The following is a 26659-nucleotide window of genomic DNA, read 5'->3' on the forward strand; positions in this document are numbered from 1 at the left end:
TCGCAGCGAAAAAGGTTATAATCTACTTGACTGACAAGAATATTACTATCGGATACAGTATCGTTCAGTCACGTTTCTGTTAGTGCGATGATAGAAGGCGAAATGGAGTCGATAATCGAAGATAGTTCACCCCTTTTAGAAAGAACACTTCTGATATTAGTATAGAAGAAAGAGACCTTTCCGGCTGAACGAGATGGGGTGGTCACGTGTACTTGACGCTTAGAAGGGACACGTCACGTCGGTGGGGCGATTTCTGAGCGGGCGTCGGTGCGTGGTACACACACCCCGCAATTAGAACTTGTGTCCCAAATGTTAGTGTCGTTATTTAGGCACAGCCTGTCAAAAATAAGACGCGCACGATCACCTTCCTTCATTAGTGTTATTGAAAACTGCAATAACTTGCTGCGTTCGTCCCGCGCAGCCTCAGGATAGTCACGTGCGACACTGAAGGACGTATTGTTTAGTTTGAAGCCTTTGCTTAGAATGGTTTCCGCTGGTCATTAAAAGGTTTAGTGATGATGGGACGCTTTTTATCTAGCCCTGGATAGTGACGAAATCGAAAAGTCAAGTCGGTTCATGCACAAGTCACGCACAAGGCGTTCAGACCATTCTTATATTTCAAATTGTTCCCCGTCGTCAAGTCCTAGAATATTACGTTTGAGCTTCGGGAACGATTTTCCAAGTCGTCAATTTTGGCTTGAAGGTCTCAGAGGCCCTGTTTACTTGCGGGGTTGCAGTCCGTTGACGCAACCGACTGGACTTTAGATTCAAGCTTGTGAACCCATTGTAAGCTCATTGTATCCCCATAGCGCTCTGTCTTTCATTAAGGCTGCATTTCTCTTCCCCGTTACTGTTATTGTGTCTTTCCTGTGTTTCCATACCTCAATTGCATTCGTTTATCCATATACCAAGGTATTTATATTCTTTTACCCGAGGTATTTCCGGCCCCTGCATTGCCACTGTCTGTTCACTGTTTTTATTGCTTTATATACCATGACACCTGATTTTCCAACACTATATTTCAAACCTATAGTCTTGCCTTCCTGTCCACATGTATTAGCCAGCCGTTGCAAGTCACTTTGGTTCTTAGCTAGCGACACAGTGTCGTCTGCATAAAATAAACCTGGAAGCTGCTGCTCCGCTACTGCACCCGCCTGTTTGTACGAGAGATTAAACCCGATATTACTTCCTTCTAGCGCCCTCCTTATCGTCACCGCGTGTATCATAAACAGCAGTTGGCATAACCCGCACCCCTGCTTCAGTCCCTCGTTGGTATCAACTTTCTTCTCGCTCCTGATCCCTTCCCATTCAAGGCAAACAGTATTTTATAGGTAAATCTCTCTTGAAAGCTGTAGACAATCGTCGCCTAAGCCTACCCTTCCGAATATCCCACAAAATGGTGCGGTCTACGTTGTCATACGATCCTATAATGTTTAAAAGACCACATACGACGGTCTGCTTTCTACTCTTGATATTTCAATACACGGAGTACGAATGAATAAGTTATAATCCAGACGCCTGTCTATTCTGAAGCCATTCTGAAGTTCACCCAAAATGTCATTATTCTCTGCCTATACTGGGACACGTTTGCAGATTTAATTTGATTGCCTGCATTGCTAAGCTGTATATTACCGATGCAATGGTCAGTGGTCTATACTAGTGAATTCTATCTTTCTCCCTCTTACCTTTATATATTAAATTCATTCTACTTTGTCGCCAACTGTCTGGTATTCGTCTATTTTTTTAAGTTTTGTTCTTTGCTTTACTCTGCTATACTCTGCTCTGCTCTGCTATACTCTGCTGTACTCTGCTAGAAAGACGCCCTGGTCGAACCTGCGAAAGCATCTGGAGGCAAGTTTCATATTTATAAGCATCGGGATTCTGTTCCCGCACGGCTATTTCAATGTATATACAAAGGGGGTATTCGCCTAGCAGCCCTAGTTCTTGGTCATCAGGGGTAGGCTGAAACAAGTTGGCGCTAGCCAAACCAGCAAGCAAGCGCTTCTCGTCGTCGTCTTCTTTTCACCAGTACCATGCCCACTGCCCAATGCCTTCAGTACAATAACTCCCTAGCGAAAAGTAGCCATCCTGGCAACCTAAGGACAGAACACGTGGGCGTCACGGCACTGCTTGAGCCGGGAGACGTGAACAATTTCCTGGCCGTGACAACGCTGGTCGGAAGACGCTTCCATTGGCTCGATGAGGTAGTTTACCGCAAATGTGTGTTTTAGTACGCAATAAGCGCCATCGTACTGGAAGAGTAGCTTGGAGGAAAGGCCTGGAGGAGTAGAGGGCGCCCACAAACAGACCAGCGAGCCCGGAACAAAGCACATAGCCGTAATGGATGGGTCGTGGCGATGCTTTTGGCGCCCCTGACCCTTGGATGTGAACGAACGAGTGAGCTGGCGACATTCTTCGCCATATGCAGCTGCTCTAGAAACAGTTGTCGGCTCCGAAGCATCTGGCCGGTAAGGTAGAATCGTGTTCATAGTGCATGAAGGTTCGTGTCCGTAAAGGAGAAAAAAAAAAGAGGAGAACCCAGTGATGTTTTACGCGGCAGTATTGTAAGTGTAGGTGAAAAAAGGGGATGGGGGGCAGAATCAGATACAAATTAAGATGGTCAGATGAAACATACATGGCCAACATGTCACCAACGGTGCGATTAAAATGCTATGCCGTGGTAGTGCGGTGAATGATCCTACGCTCCTTTAGCAATGCTGAAATGACGTCGGAGAGAAAAATGCGACCGTGGTCGCTCAGTAATTCTCGAAGTGCTCCATGGCGTAAAGTCAGGTTTTGAAGGATAAAAGTAGCGACGTCTTTTGCTCTGGCAGATGCTAGGGCTGAAGTTTCAGCGTACCGCGTGAGCTGGCCGATAGAAACAGTAACCCAGCGGTTGTTGCTTGGAGTGTTGGGAACCGGACCGTATAAGTCACTGCCGACGCGGTCGAACACTCACGTGGGGCATGCTAAAGGTTGCAAGGGGCCGGCGGCAGTGTCGTCTTGAGTCGTTGGCACATAGGGAATGACCTGACATAATGGCGAAAGACACAGTTCATACACAGTTCAGTAGTACCGAAACTGGAGGCGAGAGTGTCCTTAACAGCGTTGCCGCATCGTCTATCGTCGCGGAAAGTGGCGCAGATGTCGGAGCGGAGTTGGCGGGGGATAACAAGCAACCACTTGCGGCAGCGCTGTTTTAGATTCCGCGGTCCAGGAGGTTATACCGAATGACGAAGTGCGCGGCTTGACGACGGAGCGCCCCAGATATCGGCGCTGGCGAATGGCTAGACAGGAAGCCTAAAAGCGAAGATATCCATGGGTCTTTGTTCTCCTATGAGAGCATATCCGAAATATTGAGGACGAAGGCACCGAAGGTGCAAATAGACGAGTAGACAAGACCAGAAGGCAGAGGTGATCGGGATAGAGCGATTGAATCTGAATGCTTTCGCCCTGGGCGATAAAGAACGAGGGCATCGTGTTGTTGGAGGCGCTATGCCCAAAGAGCGAGCCGAGGTTGGATCTTTTAGTGAAGATAAGCAGCATAGGGCATGATGGTCGGTCACGATGACAAATGGACGCCTTTACACATAAGCACGAACGTTTCCGATAGCCTAAATAATGGCCAGACATTCATTTCAGTAACCGAGTAGTTCGCCTCGGCTTTGGTAAGGGTGCGGCTGGCATACGCGACGACGTACTCTTCGAAGCCATCCTTCACGTTGTGCAAGAACAGCGCCGAATGCCACACCACTACACTCTTTGTGGATCTCAGTTGCAGCAGAGGGATCGAAGTGTCGCAGTACTGGAAGCGAGGTGAGAACGCGTCGCAGTTCTTAGAATGCGTCCTCGCAGGCCGTAGGCCAGGCCGATATCTGACCGACCAGGTCAGAACTGTCAATGAAAAGCTGCTTCAAGCGTACGGTGATAGAAGGAATGTTACAGACAAAGCGTTGTAAATATGAGCATGTGCCGATGGAGCTGCGAAGCTCTGTCATGGCATCTGGCTTGGGGAACACGGATACGGCGCTAAGTTTCGTAGGCTCCGGGATGTTACCGTCTTTTGAAACCACATCGTCGAGAATAGTAAGCTTGCGAGCGCCGAAGTGGCATTTCTTCAAATTTAGTTGCAGTCCTGCAGTGGAGAGGCACGCAAGGATTTCCTCGAAACGGCTGACATGGGACACAAAGTCAGTAGAAAAAACAACAGTGACAGAGGCACGTGTTCCACTTCAGCCACCGAAGAATGGTGTCCATCATTCGTTCGGAAGTGGCAGGCGCGTTGCAGAGGCCTAACGGCACGACGGTGAATTCATATACGCCATCCGGTGTTACAAAGGCTGTCTTTTGGCGATCGGCCTCTGCCATTGTCACTTGCCAGTACCCGGAGGGCCGATCCAGCGAGGAAAAGAATTCCGCTCCCTGTGACTGTTCAAGGCATCGTCGACGCGCGGCAGAGGATATACATAATTGCGCGTTATTCGGTTAAGGCGGCGATAGTCGACGCAGAACCTTATAGAGCCACCTTTTTTTTCTTTTAACGAGGCCAACCGGAGATGCCCACGGACTGTTAGAGGGCTGGATGATGCCACGCTCCAGCATGTCGTCAACCTGCAGGTCGATGATCCGGCGTTCAGCGGCCGACAAACGATACGGACGCTGGCGCAATGGTGTTTGTTGGCCGGTGTCGATACGGTGAACTACTGCGGACGCTCGTCCCAATCATGATTGGTGAATGTCATATGTGGCACGAAAACACTGGAGGAGCTTGATAATTTTTCTGTGCTGCGCAGGTGTGAGTTCTGCGTCGACGGCACGAACAGGGGCATCGGTTCCGGTGGAAGGAGTGACGGCACAAATCGGAAGTAATGCCCTATCACCAAACATGGCAGCCTGGAAACCGCGATCGAAAACTTCAGAGATACGCAGGCACTCGCCGTGGAGTAGGTATGATGGGCAGGCCGACAGATTGCACACGTAAAGGGCAGCCGAACCATCGCAAAAAGTGAAAAGTGACAACAGCAAACGGAAGCAGAATATTCCGGCGGCGTGGACAAGTGGCCGACGGCGTAAACAGAACAGATGAGTTCGCAGGAGAGTTACGCGGCACAGGGACCAGAGCGGCGGACCAAGGTGCGACGTCGATGTGAGAGGAGGCAACAACTTTAGAATAGGGGTCCTGAGAATCGAAGAACGGCACTTATAACGTAACTTCGGCTCAGGCGCAGGCGACAAGAGCTTGATTGACTGATTGGAAATTCCATCCAAGGATAACGTCGTGTGAGGAGCCACATAGGACGACAAATTCGACAACATACATAACACTTTGAATGACTACCCCGGTTGTGCACGGCGCTGAAGGCTGAATACAACGCGAGGTTCTCGCAGGCAGAGAAAGAGAGGTAAGGGGAGTGGTCACCTTGTACAAATTGCGGCATGGCTTTGCACTAATAATTGAAACCGCGGCTCCAGTGTCACTAAGTGGGTGTACGGTCACGCCGTCTACAGAGAGCTCAATTTCGTTCGCCGGGGAAGCATGAGGCCTTGAAATGTTCGACGTGAACGCAGTTCTTGCCTCTGGAACAGCAAATGTCAGTTTTCCTCTTGGGCTGCAGGGCTGGGTCTGCGAACCATTGGGGATGGATCGCCCATTGATGGATCGACGACGTGGGGAAGGCATCCGGCGTGGATCGAAGGGCTGGCACTATAAGACGTGTCCTGAGGAAGATTAGATGGGTCATGAAGCGGAAGTTATGCAGGCCTGTAGCTTGAGGCGCCCCCACTGTCAGGTAAACGGAGGCTGCGACGGCGGTAGAATCGTGCTGCGTGGCCTGGAAAATGGCAGGAATAGCATTGACCGGTTATCTGGTGTTCGCCACGGCCTGACGACCGGGGTTCCAGAGGTCGAGTAAGGGGCAAGAATCGGACGTGAACGTGGCGGCGGCACATGGAAGGTGCCGGTGGCCCGGTAGACGTCAGGATCCGGAGGAGCGGAAGGCCGGGCGTCAGCGTCAGCGTAAGTTAACGGTCCAGCAGCAGGTTGCGGAGGAGGGGCAGGTGGCAGCGCCGCGGCCACTTCCGTCTGAATGACGTGACGAAGCGAAGGAGCCAAGGTTTTCGATAGCTCGCGTGTGCTCGTCGCCAGGGAGATTTGGCGTGCGACTTCCTGGCGGATGAACTGCTTTATCTTCGACATTAAAGCAGAGATGTCCACAGCAGCGCGGACGATATTCAAGGGATATAGAGCCGCGGTGTCCTGCTGAGCAGCGCCTGTTGAGGCACGCTGCTTGCTCAGCTCATAGTAGCGCTGACAGAGCTGGTCAATCTCGGCAATCGTCCGGGGACTCTTCGCGACGAGCATCTGGAAGGCTTAGTCATTGATGCCTTTCATGACGTACTTTACCTTGTCAGCTTCGTCCAAGGATGAGTTGACGCGCTTGCAGAGCTAGAGAATGCCTTAACGTAACTGGTGAAGTTCTCGTTCTGGCGTTGAGCTAGATCACGCAAGCGCTGCTCATCACGAAGCCGGCGAACGGCGGGACGGCCGAAGATCTATGCCAAAGTTGCCGTAAAAGCCAACCAGGTGGTAAGATCGGATTCATGATGGCGGGAACATAGGTTTGCCACGTCAGGCAAGTAAAAGATCACATTAGTGAGCTTGGCGCGGTCGTCCCACTTATTATAGGCACTTACATGGACGCCTTCGGCGAGCCAGTCTTCCACGTCTTGGTCGTCTGTGCCGCTATATATAGCAGGATCGCGCTGCCGGAGGACGCCAGCGCAGACGTTGGCCGGGGGCACGGTATCAGCAGCCTAGAACGGTCCCGGATAATCATTTTCAAGAGCTGGTGGTAGCGTTCGAGTGCAGAGTTATACAATCTGGAAGAGAAACCAAGCAGCAGAACCAAATACCACAGGGGTATTCCCCTACCAGCACTAGCCTTGGTTTGCAGCGGTAGGCTGAAACAGGTTGGTGCTGTAGCGAAACGGGCAAGCAACCGCTTTGCGTCGTCCTCTTAACCAGCACCATGTCCACTGCTCAATGTCTTCAGTAGATACACAATAAATTATGAGGCTAAAGTTGAAACGAGCGTGCTTAACTTAAAATTTTGGTGCGCGCAGAAGCAACCACCCGGTTCCTCTGAAGGCGTTCGACTGCAAGAAGAGGAAACCGAGCACGGTTCCACCGCGGGAGAGAAAAGGCACGCGGGCGGTAGATCGACGCAGACACTGGAGTCTTGTCTTGCAGCAACGAGTCGACCAAAGGCTCTGTCGCAAAGTCGCATACACAGGCTAATTGTGAACTTCGTGGTAGCAAACATGCCGTGTTCTTCTGTGGTTCAAAATGTGCAGTTCCGGTGTTTGATGAATGCAATGTAAGCATCGGCAGCGATGATGAATAGGAAGACGCTGGTCAATCAGATCGACATCGTCTACAGAAAGCAAAAAGCGTCCCTCATCGCTACCTTAAAGAAGGCATTAACGGTCTCTTGAATAGCTGACTGGTGGACAGCCTCAAACAGGTGAGGCGCTTAACGTAGGCTATAAATAAATAGCATGTGGCGCGAGACGTATATATAAATGTATAATTTAAATAACTTGCTTTTCACGAGGTCCTAATCTGCGCAAAACCGTTGCGTTTTGATAAGGACAATTTGCAGGCCACATCACCAAATTATGTAAGTAGGACTAAGCTAACCATAATAACAAACAAATGAGATATTTGCCGTTTTAACGGTAAACAGGTTAGTAAGCATATGTGACATCTGTTGCACCGTGCTTAGTACTCTTACATTTCGTAGAAAAAGATAGAAGAAAAAAATACGCATAGGAACCCAAATAAATCAAGGCTCGAGTGGCAGATCTTGCCTGAACCTTGCTTATTAACGAAAACATAAGATACCTCAGCATTTTTGACCCTCCTATCTAATCATGGTAGATGTTAAATTATTCAGCAATGGTTTTTAACATTCCCAAATAACGTTTCAATGCATTGCAGCTAGGATATTTGCGTACGTGTAATTGTCGCAACAGCTGTCAACTTATGGAGTTCCCTTTCTTATTTTTAACTGACTAGATTGTTGTCGCTCGTACTAAGATTAGCCGTTCTCTTTTTGTTCCTAATTTTCCATAGAAGTTTTCGGAGTGGGATGGTTCACTTTATAGATGAACAGTCTCTGTAAAGAAGATCCGCAGTACTAGTGTGCCACCGGCCCCCAGGTCGTCACAGCTACGACGTGATCACGACAGCGCTCCACGCAGTATTTTTGCAGTACAACATCCTGCACAAGATATGCGTCGTGATCACGAACGACGGTTCAAACTTTTGGAAGTCCTTTAGGTAAATTACAAGGCTGCTCCTGTTTTAATCTCATTATCTTCACAGAGGCTTGAAATTGTTGATATCTTAATCCTTCCCAAAAGTGAACTAAATTAAGCTGCAATATAAACGTTGCACTTGATTGCAAGCGAATCCAGGAACCGTAGACGGAAACGAAGATGACCGGTTATTTTTTTCAGTTGCTTCATGCCTCTCATTCATCCACTGAGGTGCAACAGTGGGTCGACGATGCTGGAACTGACCTCAGCCACCTTGAGAAGTTACCCAAGATCAAGAAGACGTTTAACCTAGAAAATACGGGGATTCAGTCCAGCGCGCCGGCTGAACGTCTCTTCAGTAAAGGACGCGACGTTTTCTCCATCAAGAGAGGGAAGCTCACGGATGCCTAGCTTCAAGAAACAACCCATCCTAAGTTACAATGAGTTTTCCGAAGAAATTTACCAACACAAAGAGAGCGTCCACAAAAAAAGTTGACGCAACAAAATGAGGCCTGCGCAACGATTGTTCGTGTTGAGCTTGAGTGTACCCCCTTTTAGGTTCCCTTCGTCTACGGTTTGACCACGTGCAATTTTGACCACCCGCGTGCCTTCGTACCTTTCAAGTAAATAGACTCTACCGTTTGGTTTGTGACGTATTACATTAGTTGTAAACGTAACGGAAACGTAACGGCGTTACTTTTTCACAGTAACATTAACTGTAGCAAGTTACTTCTGGAAACTCTGTAACCGCAACAGAGTTGCTTTGTAGGCTTAGATACCTGTAACTGTACCACTGTGACTTTTTACTGGTAAAGTGCCCATGACTGCTCGGCAGTGCAACACGCTGCAGCAGTATATACGCGTCACATACTGTTTCGCTTGCGATGGCACTCAATAACAATTCTGCTGCGCTGAGCGCCGCAAGAGGAATGTCACGCAGCTGACCGTGCTGGGCCAGCGAGAGACGCGCCGGCGGGAACTGGGCGCGCACTGCAATGTGTGCCTCTCGCATGCGCGTCGCCAGTTACTGCGCTTGCTAAGACACTTCCGAGCCGGACCAAAATGTTCTTACTTTCCACAGCTGCAAAGTGCTTCAGTTTCCACAGTGCTCTAAGGAACTATTAGGGTAGAATACAATACGCTCCAGCGGACCGCACTAAGTCTTCGCTACGACTGCGTCTCTTGCTCCGGCAAAATCCGAAATATCACCACTAGAAGTTCGCAAGACCACGTCCCAGTAACACATCAACGAAAAATGCGAAAGCAGCGAAGCCGAAAACATGGAGTAAGTGTGAAGGTGAACATGGCGGTGGAAAGACGAAACAGTAGCGCTACTTCAAAAACTTTTTTACCTATAGTCCCATATGGGGACTGAGGTGGTAATTACGAAAAACATATTTTTTTTTTTTGCGTTCAGCTCGCCATAAACTTCATTTAAAGTTGAAATATATGCTCTACCAGAGCACTTTATGAAAGTAAACACGTTTGGTAGGTAATACACTCAAGTCGTCCAAGTGCTATGAATTGCCTATATCAGGCGTTGGAAAAAATACCTGTGGCAATATGCACGCAAGAATAACCTGTGTTAAGTTTTCTTTTTTGTATATATTTCCATTTTTAAAATATATGTGCTAGAAGAGCACTTTTGGAGGTAAACATGTTTGGTTGGTATAAGCTCAAGTCGTCCAATGGCCATAAATTGCTTGTATCAAGTGTTGCAAAAAATTCCGCTGGAAAAATGCACAAAAGAATAACTTCAGTTACTATCATCATCATCATCATCATCACCGCAATCATCATCAGCCTGTTCTGTGTACACTGCAGGACGAAGGCCTCTTCCTGCGATCCCCAATTACCCTTTCCTGCACCAACCGATTCCAACTAGCACCCGCGAATTCCCTAATTCCATCGCTCCACCTAGTCTTCTGCCGTCCTCGATTGCGTTTCCCTACTCTTGGTACCAATTCTGTAATCCTAATTGTCCAACAGTTATCTAAGCAGCGCAATACATGATGTGCCCAGCACCATTCCTTTCTTTTGATGTTAATTAAAATATCGTCTATACCCGTTTGCTCTCTACTGATTCAAATACCTTTTCGTAATCTATGAAAGCCATATAGAGAGGTTTATTGTACTTTGCGGGTTTCTCGATAACCTGATTAATGACATAGATGTGATCCATTATAGCGTATCCCTTCCTGAAGCCAGCCTGTTCCCTTGGTTGCCTAAAGTCCAGTGTTGCCCTTATTTTATTGGAGAAAATTTTGGTAAATATTTTATATAATACGGGGAGTAAGCTAATGGGCCTATAATTTTTCAGTTCTTTAATGTCTCCCTTTTTGTGGATTAGTATAATGTTTGCATTCTTCCAGTTTTCTGGGACCCTTGTAGTCGATAGACCCTTCGTATAAAGAGCCGCCAGTTTTCCAAGCAGTATGTGTCCTCCATCTTTGATTAAATCGACTGTTATTCCATCTTCTCCTGCCACTCATTCTCGTTTCATGTCTTGTGTTAACTTTTCTTTTTTGATATACAACGCCATTACTACGCTAAAATTATATTATGTTTCTTTCAGATACCCTTATCTTACAGCACTTTATGCACGATCAGCGGAGGAGGCAGCGCCAGAATACGAGGAATATACAAGGAGATGTACCCGAAGGTCAAGGGGTAGGTGAATACACACTTTTTTTTGTGAACCGAAAGGCTGCATGTTGAAAGGCGTTAACAAACAAACAGTAAAAGCGCCTAAATACAATGCAACAAAGTCATAATTTAAATAATGTGAAGTCTGTTCGTGATAAACGTAGTAGCCGATGACATGGCCGCTGCTTCGTCGGCCGTGTTCAGGGAAAGTGTGTGCACAGCGCTACACATGCGTGTGTATACTTAAGGGAGCTCTGTTTTACTCGCCAAGTTATTCACTACGTTTTCATTGTGTTATCCCGAGGTGAATGGAAAATGAATTACGAAACTTCGCGCAGCCTCACAAACGTCACGCACCTTAAAAATTTGAAATAAAGCAAGCGACCAAGCGAGCTATATCCTTTCCGATTTCGCGCACGCAGCGATGACTTATACTGCTACCTATCACCATGCAGCACACATCCCGCGGCCTTCTCTTGGTAGCCTCGCTTTAAGGTAGGTCACCACCGTCCGGCAAAACCTTTACGATGGTAGTCCAGAAGTTACAATATTATTTTTGGCTTGTCAAGCTTAGGTAGCTTGAAACTTTGATATGACCAAATTGCGAAAAATTGTTAAAAATTATATAAGTCAAAATGTGCCACAATATGCATGTTACGCCAAGAGGCATAACTGCAAAATGGTAGGTGCGATTTGAACGTGACTTGGCAGGTATGTAATGAGGGCAATAGCCTGTGCGTCTAACCACCACAATCACCGCATTTCTGCTAAGGTGCGTTATCATAAAAATGCTGATAAAGTTGATATCCGTCAGGTATGTTGCTCACACAATTCAGCATTGCAGAAGAAGTTAGTGCTCGTTTTTAGTCATTGTGCTTGAATGCACAGTGTCATACATGAAAGAATAGCGCACAAAATGTTATGCGAAAATATTTATTAGAAGGAAAGTTTTCAGTGTTCGCGTAACTGTAGGATGCAAAAAATCATCTTTTGAGAAAACTGGCTTTAAAGATTTGAACCGAACGCCCATGTTACAGAAAAAACTACCGCTCAAGCACTCCGAGCAGATGGTCAATAAGCAAAGCTCAAACGTGCGGCCCCCGTGTTTATCACTGGGTTAATCCCGACAGTTCATTAAACGACGGCTTTGTAGGCTGCCGGATCCTCGGTATGCAGTTGCTGCTTGCTGCACGAGCCTGTTCTTGTGCGCTGGCTGTAGCATCGGCATGGCGTAGACAAGCTCGATCTCAGTTCTGCTCGCGGCGTTGCTGGCCGAAAGCTGCCTGTCATCAGAAGTGCGTATGACGCATGACCTACCCATTTCTGAGCTGGAAATAAAGTGCTGCGTGCGCGCTCGGCAGCGACGGAGAGCAATGACGTCACTACTGGCGCAGGCAATCGCGCGTCTCTCTTTTTCTTTCTTTCTTTGCGCATGCGCATGGGGTTGCACCGGAGGAGTGTTCGGTGCACTGGCGACAGATAGACTGGCGGACGAATAGGCCAGCCATATACAGCGTTTTAAAAACGTTGACTGTCTAAAATCCACCAGACTCATAGCTTGGGCCCTCCTTGAAAGCGACACGATCTCCTTTTGAGCAAGCTGAAGCACGCATTTTTTTCTTGTCCGTCTTGCGTCTCCAGCGCACGGACGTGTGGCTTTCTCACACGGTGGCAGTCACCAGCCGACGTCGTGTAGTGGCTAGGTTGGATGCCTGCCTGCTTGAAAATCGCCAGTATGCCCCTGTTTCCGTTATTGAACTGAGTAACAGCATCGTAGAGCCCGAACAAAAGAAAGGGCAGGCTTACATATACTTATCCGTAGCAATATTGTTACGTGTAGCTGAAGCCCAATGCTATATACAATTTATTTACAGGGAAGATAACGGAAGGCCAAAATGGCGATGCTATATCAAGCCGACCCACGTCGTCTTCTTCCTCCTCAGTGCAGCCGCACTGTGGCTGCTCTTCCGTAGCACCACCCCCGGCAATAGAAGCACCGTCCCGGTGCTGAATCTACACATCCGCGGTGAAAGGTGTGTGGTATGGCTTTAGTCTTGCCACGTGAACGATTTCACTTGCCGCCGACGATGACGCTGAGAGGACGGCGGGGATGACTTCATACGTGACATCGGTCACTTGTCGCCCCACGCGGTAGGAGCCGGTGTAGCGCGACAGCAGCTTTTCGGAAAAGCCCACACGTCGAATGGGTGACCAAATAAGCACCAGAAAACCTGGAGTAAAGTGCACGTCGCGATGGTGGCAATCATAGCCGCGTCTCTGATGCTCCTGTCAGGCCTCGAGACGGGTGCGGGCGAGCTGGCACGCGTGGTCGGCGTGTGCGATGCCGTCGCGGGTGTATTCAGTGGCTGAGCATGTGGCCAAGGGCAACAAAGTGTCTAAGGGCAACGCGGGTTCTCGGCCATCTAGGAGGTAGAATGGTGAATAGCCGGCGGTGTCGTGACGCCATACGCGAACGTCACATATGGTAAGTGAAGATCCCAGTCGTGGTGGCCGGTCGCAACGTACTTCGAAAGCATGTCGGTGATGGTCCGGTTGAGGCGCTCCGTGAGGCCGTTGGTCTGTGGGTGGTAGGACGTGCCGAACTTGTGCTTTGTCTAGCAGGAACGGAGAATGTCCTCGACGACTGCCGACAGAAAGCTGCGGCCATGGTGAGTGAGTAATTGGCGCGGAGCACCGTGTAATAAAATGATGTCATAGAGCAGAAAGTCAGCAGCGTCAGTATAGCACAACTTGTCGGGAGGGCTCTGGTGATTGCGTACCGCGTAGCATAATATGTAGCGACGGCGACCCATTTATTTCCGGAGCCCGGGAGAGGAAACGGTCCAAGCAGGTCTAGAACAACACGGAAAAAGGGTTCCGGTGGTATGTCCATCGGCTGGAGACATCCAGCTGGAGGTGTGGAGGGCTTCTTCCGGCGCTGACAGGGCTCACAAGCGGCAACGTAGCGCCGCATGGAGCGGGCGATACCCGGCCAATAGAATGAACGTCGTACATGGTCGTATGTGCGCGAGACGCCCACGTGTCCAGCCAAGGGAGCGTCGTGAAGTTGTTGGAGGGCAGTCCAACGCAGCTGCGATGGAATTACGAGGAGAAGGTCAAGGCCGTGTGGATCGAGATTGCTGCGGAATAATCTCCCCTCCTTAAGGAGAAGCATACGGAGCGAGGCGTTGCCAGGCGTCGACTCTAGATGGTCGATGAGGGCTCGTAATGAAGGATCGCGGCGTTGCTCGTTGCCGATTAGAAGCAACTGGGACACAGAGAAAATGGAAGCGATGGCATCCGCATCAGCCTGTTCGTCAACGGGGTAGCGGGACAAACAATCGGCATCCTGGTGCAAGCGTCCCGTCTTATATACATGGGAGAAGGTGTATTCTTGCAGGCGTAACGCCCAACGAGCGAGTGGTCCCGTGGGGTGCTCAAGCGAGGATAGCCAGCAGAGCGCGTGGTGATCAGTGATGACACAGAAGGGGCGTCCGTACAAGTATGGACGAAACTTCGCAACAGCCCCCACAAGAGCGAGGCACTCGTGCTCTCTGATTGAATAATTGGGCTCGGCGGGTGATAGAAGTCGGCTGGCATAGGCTATAACGCGATCATGTCCACGCTGGCGCTGTGCTAACAATGCTCCTATGCCATGACCCATGGCATCAGTTCGAACTTCCGTTGAGGCAGACGGGTCAAAGTGGGCCAGAATTGGAGACGTGGTAAGGAGAGTAGTGAGCTGCGAAAAAGATGCGGCATGGTCAGGCCCCGAAGAAAATGGGACGTCTTTCTTCAAGAGGTCGGCAAGAGGACGTGCGATGGTCGCAAAATCCTTCGCAAAGCGTCGGAAATAAGAGCACAGCCCTGCGAAACTACGAACGTCCTTGGTAGACTTCGGAACAGGAAAGTTTGTAACGGCGCGAATTTTGTCCGGATCAGGTCTCACACCTCTGGCGTCCACGAGGTGCCCAAGGACAGTGATTTGGCGGCGAGCGAAGTGACATTTTGACGAGTTCAGCTGGAGAACGGCGCGGCGGAACACGTCAAGAATCGCTGAAAGACTGTCTAGATGCATGTCAAATATGGGCGAATAAACGATGACGTCGTCCAGATAGCACAAACAGGTGGACCACTTGAACCCCTGATGCAAAGAGTCCATCATTTGTTCGAAGGTGGCGGGCGCGTTACAGAGGCGGAAAGGGATCACCTTGAACTGATGAAGGCCGTCAGGGGTAATAAATGCAGTTTTCTCTCAGTCCATGTCATTGACGGATATCTGCCAGTAGCCGGACCGTAAGTCGATAGAAGAAAAATAGGTGGCATCGTGCAGGTAGTCTAGAGCATCATCAATACGTGGCAGAGGGTACACGTCCTTTTTTGTGATTTTGCTCAGGTGGCGATAATCTACACAAAAACGCCACGTGCCATCCTTCTTTTTGACAAGTACGACGGGAGAAGCCCAGGGACTACAGGAAGGCTCGATAATGTCCTTTGGAAGCATCTTTTTGGCTTCCTGTTGGATAACGGCTGTTTCGGACGCAGCAACGCGATATGGACGTCGGTGAATAGTGTTCGAATCTCCAGTGTTTATGCGATGGGTCATGACGGACGTTTGACCTAAGGGTCGATTGTCAAACTCAAAAATGTCGCGATAGCCTTCAAGAACGCCTGCAAAGAGCTTCAGCTTGAGCAGGTGTAAGGTAAGAGGAAACCATCTTCTCAATGTCGACGTCAGTGCCGTGCGATGATGTCACAGTATGGGCTGAGCTGTGACGATCTTCCACTGTGAATGGCTCGACCTCATCATCCTGCAAAGCGGTAATTACAGCCAATGATATCCCCTGAGGCAGAACTTGTGCGGTTAGCGCGAAATTAACAAGGGGAAGGGAGGTGCGGTTGCCAGTAATTGTCAGCACAGTGTGCGGCACGGTAACACCATGTGTAAGTATAACTGACGGAATTGGTGCGACCACATAATTACCGTCAGGTGCAGCTGGTGAGGACAACAAGTCAACGTGTGCCGCAGAGTCAAACGGTAGGCGAATAAAATCCATGCAGCTCAAACGGCTTCGAGGCGGGTCCACAGTGTCCGCAAGAAGGGGCAAGTCAAGGCGAAGTGAGCCGCCCGAACAATCAATGAGGGCAGAATGATTGGCAATGAAATCCACACCGAGAATGAGTTCGCAAGGGCAATGCTTGATGACGGTGAAGAGAACGACGGTTTGTCTCTCAGCACTGGTGAGTGGGGCAGAGCACATGCCAACAATAGCGACAGTCCCTCCGTCGGAGATTGTAAATCTCGGTTTGGGGCGGGCGTCAGAACTTTCTTGAGGCGACGGCGAAGAGCAGCACTCATAATGGACACATGCGCCCCGGCGTCAATCAACGCGCACACAGGAATATTGTCGACCAGGATGTCCAAAAGATTCTTGTTCGTGAGTAAGGTGAAGCGAGGATTTCGTATCAATGTCTTCATTGCAGCTTCACCGCCAGAAGCTGCGCTGTCTAGTTTTCCGGGCGGCGGTGCGGTGTCTAGTTTTCCGGGCGGGGGTGCGGCGGGGGTGCGAGGTTGATGACGGGAGGGAGAAGGCGAGCGGGAGTAGCGGGGTTGTGTCAAAGGCGTCGCAGGGTCAGATGATGGAGCGGGCATAGAAGGGGCGAAGGAAAAGGATGCGCTAGAGGGGCGAGGGTGATAATCAGGAGAATAGCGCGTCGGAGAAGTCCAGTGGCTGCGGCAGTGGCAAGCGACATGTCCAATGCGTCGGCAATTAAAACAAATCGGCTGGTCGTCTACGGTTCGCCCTTCGGAGGGGTTGCGCTGTCCATGGGAGGAGTAAGAAGAGTGCGGTGGGGACGTGCATGCAGAACGAGGTTCCGAGCGTACGGGACGAATGGATTGCAGGCCGACGTTGGACAACTCTTGACGGACGACGGCCTGGATCAAGGAGATTGTCACCGGAGAATAATGAGGTGACGGGAATGAAGTAGCAGCCGGTTGTGCCGCTTCGACTTCACGACGAATGATGCGGGTCAAGTTGTCACATCACGACGGCTGGTGAAAGAGGTCGTCACAGGATGACATAGCAGCTGTGTTGGGAAGTCGCGTTATGTGCTGGGATACCCGGCGGCTTTTAGCATGCTCGAGACGGCGGCACTCCTTGAGGATCGTATCGATGCTGGTGACGTTCGTAAACACCAGTAAATTGAAGGCGTCGTGAGCAATGCCTTTGAGGACGTGATTAACCTTATCGTCCTCAGACATGGTCGGGTCAGCCTTGGCACAAAGGGCCAAGACGTCGAGAATGTACGACACGTAGGACTCTGTCGACATCTGTACACGTGTGGCAAGGGCTTTCTTGGCATTGACTTGGCGACCGAACGGATAGCCAAAAAGGTCGCGGAGCTTCTCTTTGAAGAGATCCCAGCTCGAGATCTCCTCTTTGTGAGTCTGGAACCATGCAAGTGGAGCTCCGTCGAGGTACAAAACAACGTTCGCAAGCATAATAGTCGGATCCCACATGTGACTGGTGCTGACACGTTCGTATAAGCGGAGCCAGTCGACAACATCAGGACTGTCGACTCCGTTGAGAACACCAGGATCCCGAGGGGGGGGGGGGGGGAGAAACGGCGACGTAGGTCGGGGCTGCATGCGGAGACGGTTGCGTAGATGAGGTGCCACCCGCAGGAGCCGAAGTTGCACTGTCACCGTTGCGAGCGCTGCGAATCTCCATGACGGGTACGGGGAACGTCCGCCTCCTCGAAATGAATGTTACTTGAAGCTGAAGCCCAATGCTATATACAATTTATTTACAGAGAAGATAATGGAAGGCCAAAATGGCGATGCTATATGAAGGCGACCCACGTCGTCTTCTTCCTCCTCAGTGCAGCCCAACTGTGGGCGCTGTTCCGTAGCAATTTGTTTCGGAATGCTCTGTCAAACCATCCCTCTGAAACAATCGTTAGCATTTTGAGTTTTGCCGCGCAGGCACTTCTTTAAAAGTTCATCGGAACAAAAGGTCGCTGTACACGGCTTTTGCCTTATTGAAGATTTTGTGCTTGTACTCATTCTTCCTATGTGCATTCGCTCGGTTGAAGCCGCACAAACTATCGGGTCCCTGAGGGCAGAAACAATGTCTGGTGCAGTTGTCCATGAAGCTACAATGACATAGACTTACGAATGTGGCTATTTCGTCGTAATTTCGCAGCCCATCAATCAGGACACCTGTCACTTTTTCCTTACCTCCAAACCCGCGTCTTATTTAGTTTCGTTAGGCGGCAGTAAGCACGTTTCTGCAGATGTACTATAAATTCAAGCTTCCTTGACGCTTACTTTACCATAAATATCTTTCTCTGCAGCATGGCACTTACGGCCCCTGTAACCATAAAACTACGCGTACTGGAGTTCCCTTGTTGTTTCCGACGTATCAAACATGCGATATAAGCCGACTGCTTCCATGGCGGCAGCAGTACCAGTATTGTTGGCTTGACAGTTCGTATGATCAGCTTACCATTCAAGGTAGTCACGGCTTGAAGTACTAGGAATATGTCTAGATTGACAAGCTATACATATGCTGAAGAGTCATTATACGTCAATGGCTTTGCCAGTATCTACAGAAATTAACGACACCCATTCAGTGACGAATGTCGGAGCTTCGGCCGTGTGCAGTCCCCTTACTTGCCACACTCGTTACGCTTGGCAAGATTACGCACTTCACTAGCAGAATTAGCCATAGCTTTCATGACAACCATTTCAGCAGCTTGAGAAAGCTTGAGAACGTTTTCTGGTACGTAGAATGCCAAGGAAAAGGCGGCATGTTCATGACCTTGCACAATGTGACGCCACCTTTGTGTCTTTTGCCAAGTTGTCGCATGAGATAGACAAGGCGGACATTGTTTTGCAATGTGTGGCCAGTGTTTTTTGAAGACTGAAAGGCGCATTCGAAGATATACGAACCACACATATCGAACCAACCATATCAGAAACTGACCTCCCGTGCACAATCCCCCGCGGAGTCCTATGTCTCGCACATCCAGGACGTGCTGGCACTTTGTCGTAAAGCTGATCACGACATAACAGAAGCTGAGAAAGACGGGCACATGTTCAAGGGCATTGCTGACGATGTCTTTAATCTGCTCATGTGCAAAAGCTGCTCTACAGTTGATGCTATCATTAAAGAGTGCCGAGAATTCGAGCAGGCCAACAGCCGACGCGTCAAGCAACCATTCGCTGGACTTCCCAATACTGTCGCAACGTCGACGTGTGAAAATTTGCCCGCACAGCAGCATGCCTCGCCATCAGAGGATGGATGGATGGATAAAACTTTATTGGATCTATTTAAATGTGGTTGGGCCCCTAGACCTACATTCTGTCTGTGCTGTCGCCAACCCAAGAGCCAACGAACGCCCTTCTACGATTTTCGCTACACCCCGACGCTTCTCTCTACGTTATTGCAACCAGACTGAGGGGAGAACTGCGGACGACCGGTCGATAGGTTTCACCGGTTGCCGCATTGGTCATGTCGCCCGATACTGTCGCAACTCATCATCATCATAATCATCAGCCTGGTTATGCCCACTGCAGGGCAAAGGCCTCTCCCATACTTCTCTAACTACCCCGGTCATGTACTAATTGTGGCCATATTGTCCCTGCAAACTTCTTAATCTCATCCGCCCACCTAACTTTCTGCCGCCCTCTACTACGCTTTCCTTCCCTTGGAATCCATTCCGTAACTCTTAATGACCATCGGTTATCTTCCCTCCTCATTACGTGTCCTGCCCATGCCCATTTCTTTTTCGTGATTTCAACTAAGATATTATTAACTCGCGTTTGTTCCCTCACCCAATCTGCTCTTTTCTTATCCCTTAACGTTACACCTATCATTCTTCTTTCCATAGCTCGTTGCGTCGTCCTTAATTTAAGTAGCAACTCGTGGCCCTCAAAACTTCGCACGCCGACCAACCTGAGCCGTTTTAAGGAAGGTGCCCACAATGTTTCGCCCACCGCCGAGTCTAACAGCGCCAACGACTCTGCTAGGAACACGTAGTACAGTCGCTGACCATCGCCGCGCGAACACCTGTCTCGTTCATCGCAAACACGTCGTCCATCTTTCCGTTCACCGCAGCCACGTCGCCTTTCGTCCCGTATGGATTTAGGCCGCACCCGTTCGGAAAACTAAGAAATCGAACCCTCGGAGGTGATGCTCCATTGCCGACTACTGCAGCAAATCCTCTGTCTGTGCCAAAAAAGAGAAGTGTCATTGACGTTAAAATAGAGGGCGTACCTGTTCAAGCATCCGTCGACACTGGAGCCCACGTATCTGTGATTACTGCTGGCCGACGTAGATGTTTGAAGGAGGTCCTCACCCCAGCAGCTGCCGGAGTGCTTCTAAAGAACACGCCATTCTCATGAGGCCTGGAGCAGGCTCACGCATTGGCCGCTGTCATCGGATTTCTGACCACCCCTCCCATACTTGCCCACTTTGATTCGTCTGCAGCAACCGAAGTCCACACTGGTGCAAGTGGCCATGGCATCGGCGCTGTACTCGGCCAACAGAATGGTACCGAGCGCGCGATAGCTTACGCCAGCCGCCTGGTGTCACCTGCCGAGAGAAATTACTCCGTCACCGAGCGGGAGTGCTTGGCTTCAGTTTGGACTACCGCCGAGTTCCAGACATATTTGTAGCGCCACACGTTTTCGGTCGTTACAGACCACCACGCACTCTGCTAGCTGTGTTGCCTCCGGGACCGGACAGGACGGCTTGGTCGCTGGGCTTTGCGGCTCCAAGAATTTTCATTTATTATCAACTATAAGTCCGGACGTCAGAAAAAGGACGCTGACTGCTTCTCTCGTAACCCCGTGGATCCTCCTGATCCTGCTGCGCATGATCCGGTGACCTGCGTTATGGCTTTGACTGACATGACCGACATGCGCGCTGAACAACAACGCGACGCATGCATACAGTCCGTCATCGCCAGAGTGCAATCTGGCAGCCCCGACGGCACGTGCCGCATATTCGTGCTCCACGACGGCATCCTTTATCGCCGCAATATCAACCCTGACGGCCCTGTGTTGCTCCTTGTCCTTCTTCGTCATATGCGATTCGTCGTTCTCGAACAACTTAACGATACACCGACGGCGGGACACCTTGGAGTTTTGCATACATACGACCGCGTACGACGCCGGTTCTTCTGGCCGGGACTCTACAGCTCTGTGCGTCGTTATGTCGCAACTTGCGAATTGTGTCAGCGCCGGAAGAAACCTCCCTTGAAACCTATCGGGTGACTCCATCCAATGAAATTCCCTATGAACCGTTCTTTTCCGATGACGACTAGACGGAATAAGTGGATCGCCGTCGCTACTGATTACGCGACAGGCTACGCGTTAACAAAGGCGTTGCCGACAAGTTGCGCAACAGACATCGTCAATTTTCTCTTTCGCGACGTCATTCTCCTTCACGGTACACCTCGACGGTTACTTACAAACCGAGGCCGCTCGTTCTTGCCTCGGTTGTCGACGACCTCCTCCACTCTTGTGCAACTGACCACAAGCTGACAACGTCTCAACCGAACAATCACGGAGATGTTGTCGATGTACGTCTCCAACGATCACCGGGTCTTGGACACCACGCTGGCCTACGTGACGTTCGCGTAGAACTCGTCTCGACATGACACTGCAGGATATTCACCCTGTTATCTTTTGTATGGTCGCGACCCCACATCCCCGATTGACACCATACTCATTTTTGTGCCACGTGTTGCAACTTGGTACGTTCGTGAAGTCATCGATTGCGCTCACATGGCACGTAAGGTCACCCTATCTCGTTTATTAGCCTCACAGCATATACTAGAAGAGCGTTATCACCGGTGTCATCGAAATGTTAAGTTCGCACCAGGTGCTTAGGTGCTCCTTTGGTCATCATATCCTGGGTTTGGCCTCTCCCAGAAGCTTCTCTCTCGCGACGCGGGGCCTTATGAAGTCCTACGTCAAGTTAACGACGTAAATTACGAGATTTCGCCGCTACAGTTTGCTCCATCATCAAGTTCGACACGTGTTGACGTCGTGCGCGTTTCGCGGCTGAAGCCATACTTCGCTCGGAATTCTTCGCCTCCCATGCACCGAGACGGCGCTTCGCCACCTGAGGGTCCTGTTACGGAAGGATGAAAGAAGACCCAGGAAAAAGAAGATCGCGAGACGCTGGCTGCTGCTTTTTGTTGGTGGTCCGCCATCTTGACTACTCTGACTCATCTTCTATATGTATTGTATATTCAGTCTTACTATACTCCAAGCATCCACGTAACAATATATACATATTGCTAAGAGATTTATTAGCAACGGGTGCAGGCGAATGGATAGCAGTCACCAGCGTTCGGGCAAGGACAGCAACCACGAGCTCATACCGGTAGCAATGGTGCTGTGGCGCAGGCAGGCTACTCTTCTTCGTTACAATCGCCCTCCGCAGAAAAAGGCGTCATCCTGGCGGCTTAAGGCTAAGAGAGTACAATTGTGCCGTGGTACGGCGTAATGCGAGAGCCGTGGACATGTTCGTGGCCGCGATGGCCTAGGTCTGTCTATGGCGTGAGGGGCTCTACGACTAAATTGACGGAGAACGTTTGCTCCAGGACGCGGTAGGGTCCTAGGTATTTTGCGACAAGTTTTGAGGAGAGGCCGGGTGTGGTAGCGGGTACCCGAAGCCATACGAGATAGCCAGTAGAAAAAGTTGGTGCAGAACGGTCGGCAGTTTGACGGGATTGCTGCTGCCACTGGTCCTCGGTTGAAAAAGAGCGGCTAACCTGGCGGCATTCCTCGGCATGACGATCAGCTTCAGACAGCGGAGTACTGTCGGACGCGTCAGGTGTATATGAAAGAATGGTATCGAGCGTAGTAGAAGGTTCTCGTCCATATAGGAGAAAGTAAGGGGAAAATCCAGTTGTTGCTTGGGCCGCAGTATTGTACGCATACGTCACGAAAGGGAGAAGTTGGTGTCAGTATTCATTGAATGATCAGAGGCGACATACATCGAGAGCATATCGCCAAGAGTACGGTTGAAGCGCTCGGTCATGCCGTTAGTTTGCGGATGGTACGCTGTACTGGTGCGGTGGACGATTCGGCATTCGTCGAGTAGTGTCTTCAAAGCATCGGAAAGAAAGGCGCGGCCTCTATCGCTCAGAAGTTCGTGAGGGGCACCGTGGTGAAGAACGAAATGTCGTTACAGAAAACGATCAACGTCGCGGGCGGTGGCAGTCGGTAGAGCGGCTGTTTGAGCATAGCGGGTTAAGTGATCCAGTGGAGGGTAGCGGTCCGTATATGTCTATACCAACACGATCAAAGGGCCGACTAGGGCACGGGAGGGGTTGTGACGGGTAGACTTGTCTGAGAGGTCATTTTCGGCGTTGGCACTGAGCACAGGAGCGAATCAACTTTCGGACGTTGTTATACATCCCGCACCAATAAAATCGGATGCGTAGTCGAGCATAGGTCTTGAAGAGGCGGGCATGCGCACACTGAGGGTCTGCGTGGAAAGCGTCGCAGATAAGGTCACGGAGATGGCGGGGTGTCACAAGTAGCGACTTGCGACCGTCAGAGAGGTAATTACGACGATAAAGAAGGCCGTCGCGAATGCAGAAGTGGGTAGCCTGGTGGGGAAGAGCGCGAGATGGTGAAGAGGTGGATGGATCAGAAAAGATGCTGATGAGAGCACTGATCCAGGGATCCTTGCGCTGCTCCGACGACATTTTGCACAGTGCATGAGATGTAAGTGTGGGCTCAAGGGCGGATAGGCGTCAGCGTCCGTGTGTTTGCGGCCGGAACGGTAGAGAACGCGGATGTCGTACGCCTGTAGCTTAAGGGCCCCGCTAGCAAGTCGGCCAGATGTGTCCTTAAGGGTAGACAGCCAATCAAGGGCGTGATAGACAGTGACGACATCGAAAGTGTGACCTTACAAATAAGGGCGGAATGTTCCAAGGGCCCAAATAATGGCTAAACACTCTTTCTCTGTAACAGCATAATTAACCTCGGCCTTTTTTAGAGTTCGGCTCGCGTAGGCAATGACATATTCATCGAACCCCGCTTTTCGTTGCGCGAGTACGGCGCCGAGTCCGACACCGCTAGCATTGGTGTGGACCTCTTTGGGGGCTGCAGGGTCAAAGTGGCGGAGCATAGGTGGCGAGGTTAGCAGGTGGAGTAATTTCGTGAAGGCGTCATCACAGGCGGGCGACCACGCGGAAAGTTCTTTGTCGCCACCTAGAAGGGCTGTCAGGGGTGCACTTACGCTAGCGAAATTTCGAATGGAACGTCGGAAATAGGAGCATAAACCAAGAAAACTTTGAAGCTCCTTTAACTTCTTTGGTTGTGGAAAGTCGGTGACAGCGCGGAGCTTGGCTGGATCCGGAAGGACGCCGTCTCGGGATACAACATGGCCAAGAATAGTGAGCTTTCGGGCGGCGAAACGACATTTTTTAAGTTGAGTTGAAGCCCCGCGTCGGTAAGGCATTCCAGAACGGGCTCGATACAGCTGAGATGTGTTCGAAAATCAGCGGAAAAGACAACTACGTCATCCAGGTAGCATAGTCATGTGTTCCATTTAGGCCGCGTAAAATATTATCCACCATTCTCTCAAAAGTAGCGGAAGCGTTACACAGGCCAAAAGGCAATACGATGAATTTGTATAATTCGTCAGGCGTTATAAATGCTGCTTTAGGTCGATCAGATCGTCAAAGGGACTTGCCAGTATCCGGAACGTAAATCCAGAGAAGAAAAGAACTTCGCTCCCTGCAAATAGTCCAGGGCGTCGTCAATGTGCGGTAACGGGTAAACGTCCTTGCGCATTATCTTGTTGAGACATAGGTAGTCGACGCAGAATTGAATACAGCCATCTTTTTTCTTAACGAGAACGACCGGTGATGCCCAGGGACTGTTGGAAGGTTGCACAACACCACGCTTGAGCATGTAAGCAACCTGGCGGTCAATGACAGGTTGCTCAGAGGCGGATACTCGGTAAGGGTGTTGCCTTAAATGTGCCTCACTGCCAGTATCTATATGGTGAAAAACGGTCGATGCGCGACCCAAACTGGAAGCATGGCTGTCGAAAGAAGCGCGGAACTTCTGCAGGAGAGCGATAAGCTGGCTTCGTTGTGAAGATGACGTTCATCGTCAATGGAGCAGTGGAAAGCGTGGAGGAGTGACTGATCAACCGCAGGGTCACAAGTAAGCGCGCCAAGGTCCGCAGAAGTAGAAACGACAGGAGCGTCAGAGATGCAAAAGGTGTCGACCAATTGAACGAGGCCTAGGCATTCAGTATGAAATAAAGGTAAAGGTCAGGCCGTGGGATTGTCCACGACCATTTTCGTGATGCCACTGCGAAGAGTAAGGAGAGCAAGGGGCAGCTGAGAACATCGGCGGCGAATGCTCACCTCACAAGGCATAAAGAAAACAGTGCCATCAGAATTAGCGGCGCACGACACAGGCACAAGCCGGGAAGAGCGTCGAGGGACGGCATTGTCTTCGGACAGAAACATTTTTGTACTAGAAGGGCCGTTTGGATAGGCTCAAGGTCAGGAAATGCAGAAAGCTTGAGTTCAGCGTGACAACGGTCGATAACGATGTTATTATTTGCAAGAAAGTCCCAGCCTAATATAATGTCATGGGAACACGAGGGCAGCATGACGAATTCTACGGTATACAGTAGTCCTTGAATCAAGACGCCAGATGTACAGGCAGCGAGAGGGGTAATATTTTGAGCATTCGCGGTTCGAAGGCAGAAGTCGGAGAGAGGCGTCAAAACCTTTCGTAGTGTGCGGCAGAGTTCCGCGTAAATTACGGATACGGCGGCTTCTGTATCTACAAGTGCAAGGACGGTGATTCCTTCGACAGGCAGTTCAATCACGTTGGCTGGAGAGCTACGAGGACTTGGGCATTGCGACGTGGACGCAGGTCGTGCCTCGGGAACTGCGGCCATCAGTTTTCGTGCTCGGTGGACACGGGACGGCGCCGCATCGGAGAAAGCGAGCGACGACGGGGAGATGGGGAGCTGTGGGTAGACGCAGTTGGGCGGTCAGGGGAAAAGGATGAGGTAGGAAGACTGGAAGGTGAAGAGGAAGACGGAGCGGGGAAAGGTGGCGCTCGTCGGATGTTCTGAAGAGGAAGCATGCAATGACGACAAAGGCAAGCCACGTGACCAGCACCACCCCAAGCAAAACATATTGGGCGGTCGTCGAAGGTGCGCCACTGGTGGGGGTAAAGTCCGAGTCTTGGTTGAGGAGTCGGATAATGCTGTCGGTCGGGTAGCAGCATATGAGGACAATGCTGTCGGTCGTGAAGCGGCATAAATGGCGGCAAAAATGTCGGTGGTCGATGCATAGACCGCGGCAAGAGCATTTGTGGACGAGGTCGGAAAACTGCTTCAGCGTAAGTGAGAGGTGCAGTGACTGTTGTCTGCGGAGCGGCTGGAGGAACGGCTTGAGATACTTGGTCTTGAATGAGTCGCGGGTCGTAGGAGGCAAAGCTGCTGGTGGTTCCGGGACGGAAGATATAAAAGCTAGCTGGCGGGCGACCTCAGCGCAAACGAATTCCTGAATTCTCATGAACAGAGCAGCATGGTTGTCGTCGACTCAAGGCTTGACAGAGAGTCGGCGGGCGGAGTGGGACGGCGGGTGTGAAGCCGTTGCCTGCGCAGCTCGTCGTAACTCTGACACA

The 26659-nt window shown here is 50.4% G+C and overlaps 1 protein-coding gene across 7 annotated transcripts in view; it reads left to right on the top strand.

The window, feature by feature from the left end:
• The window catches only part of LOC129384461 (uncharacterized), a 209746-nt gene that overhangs the window by 157768 nt on the left and 25319 nt on the right, over nucleotides 1-26659 (top strand). For all 7 annotated transcript variants that reach the window (XR_011890088.1, XM_072284284.1, XM_072284285.1 and 4 more), the window contains one exon: nucleotides 10895-10989. Coding sequence is in view for 6 of the 7 variants with exons in the window: in XM_072284284.1 (XP_072140385.1) it covers nucleotides 10895-10989 (95 nt within the window). In the remaining variant the exon portion in view is untranslated. The remainder of the gene's footprint in view (nucleotides 1-10894; nucleotides 10990-26659) is intronic.

This window comes from Dermacentor andersoni, chromosome 9 (genome assembly GCF_023375885.2).
Source record: "Dermacentor andersoni chromosome 9, qqDerAnde1_hic_scaffold, whole genome shotgun sequence".
Taxonomy (NCBI): domain Eukaryota; kingdom Metazoa; phylum Arthropoda; class Arachnida; order Ixodida; family Ixodidae; genus Dermacentor; species Dermacentor andersoni.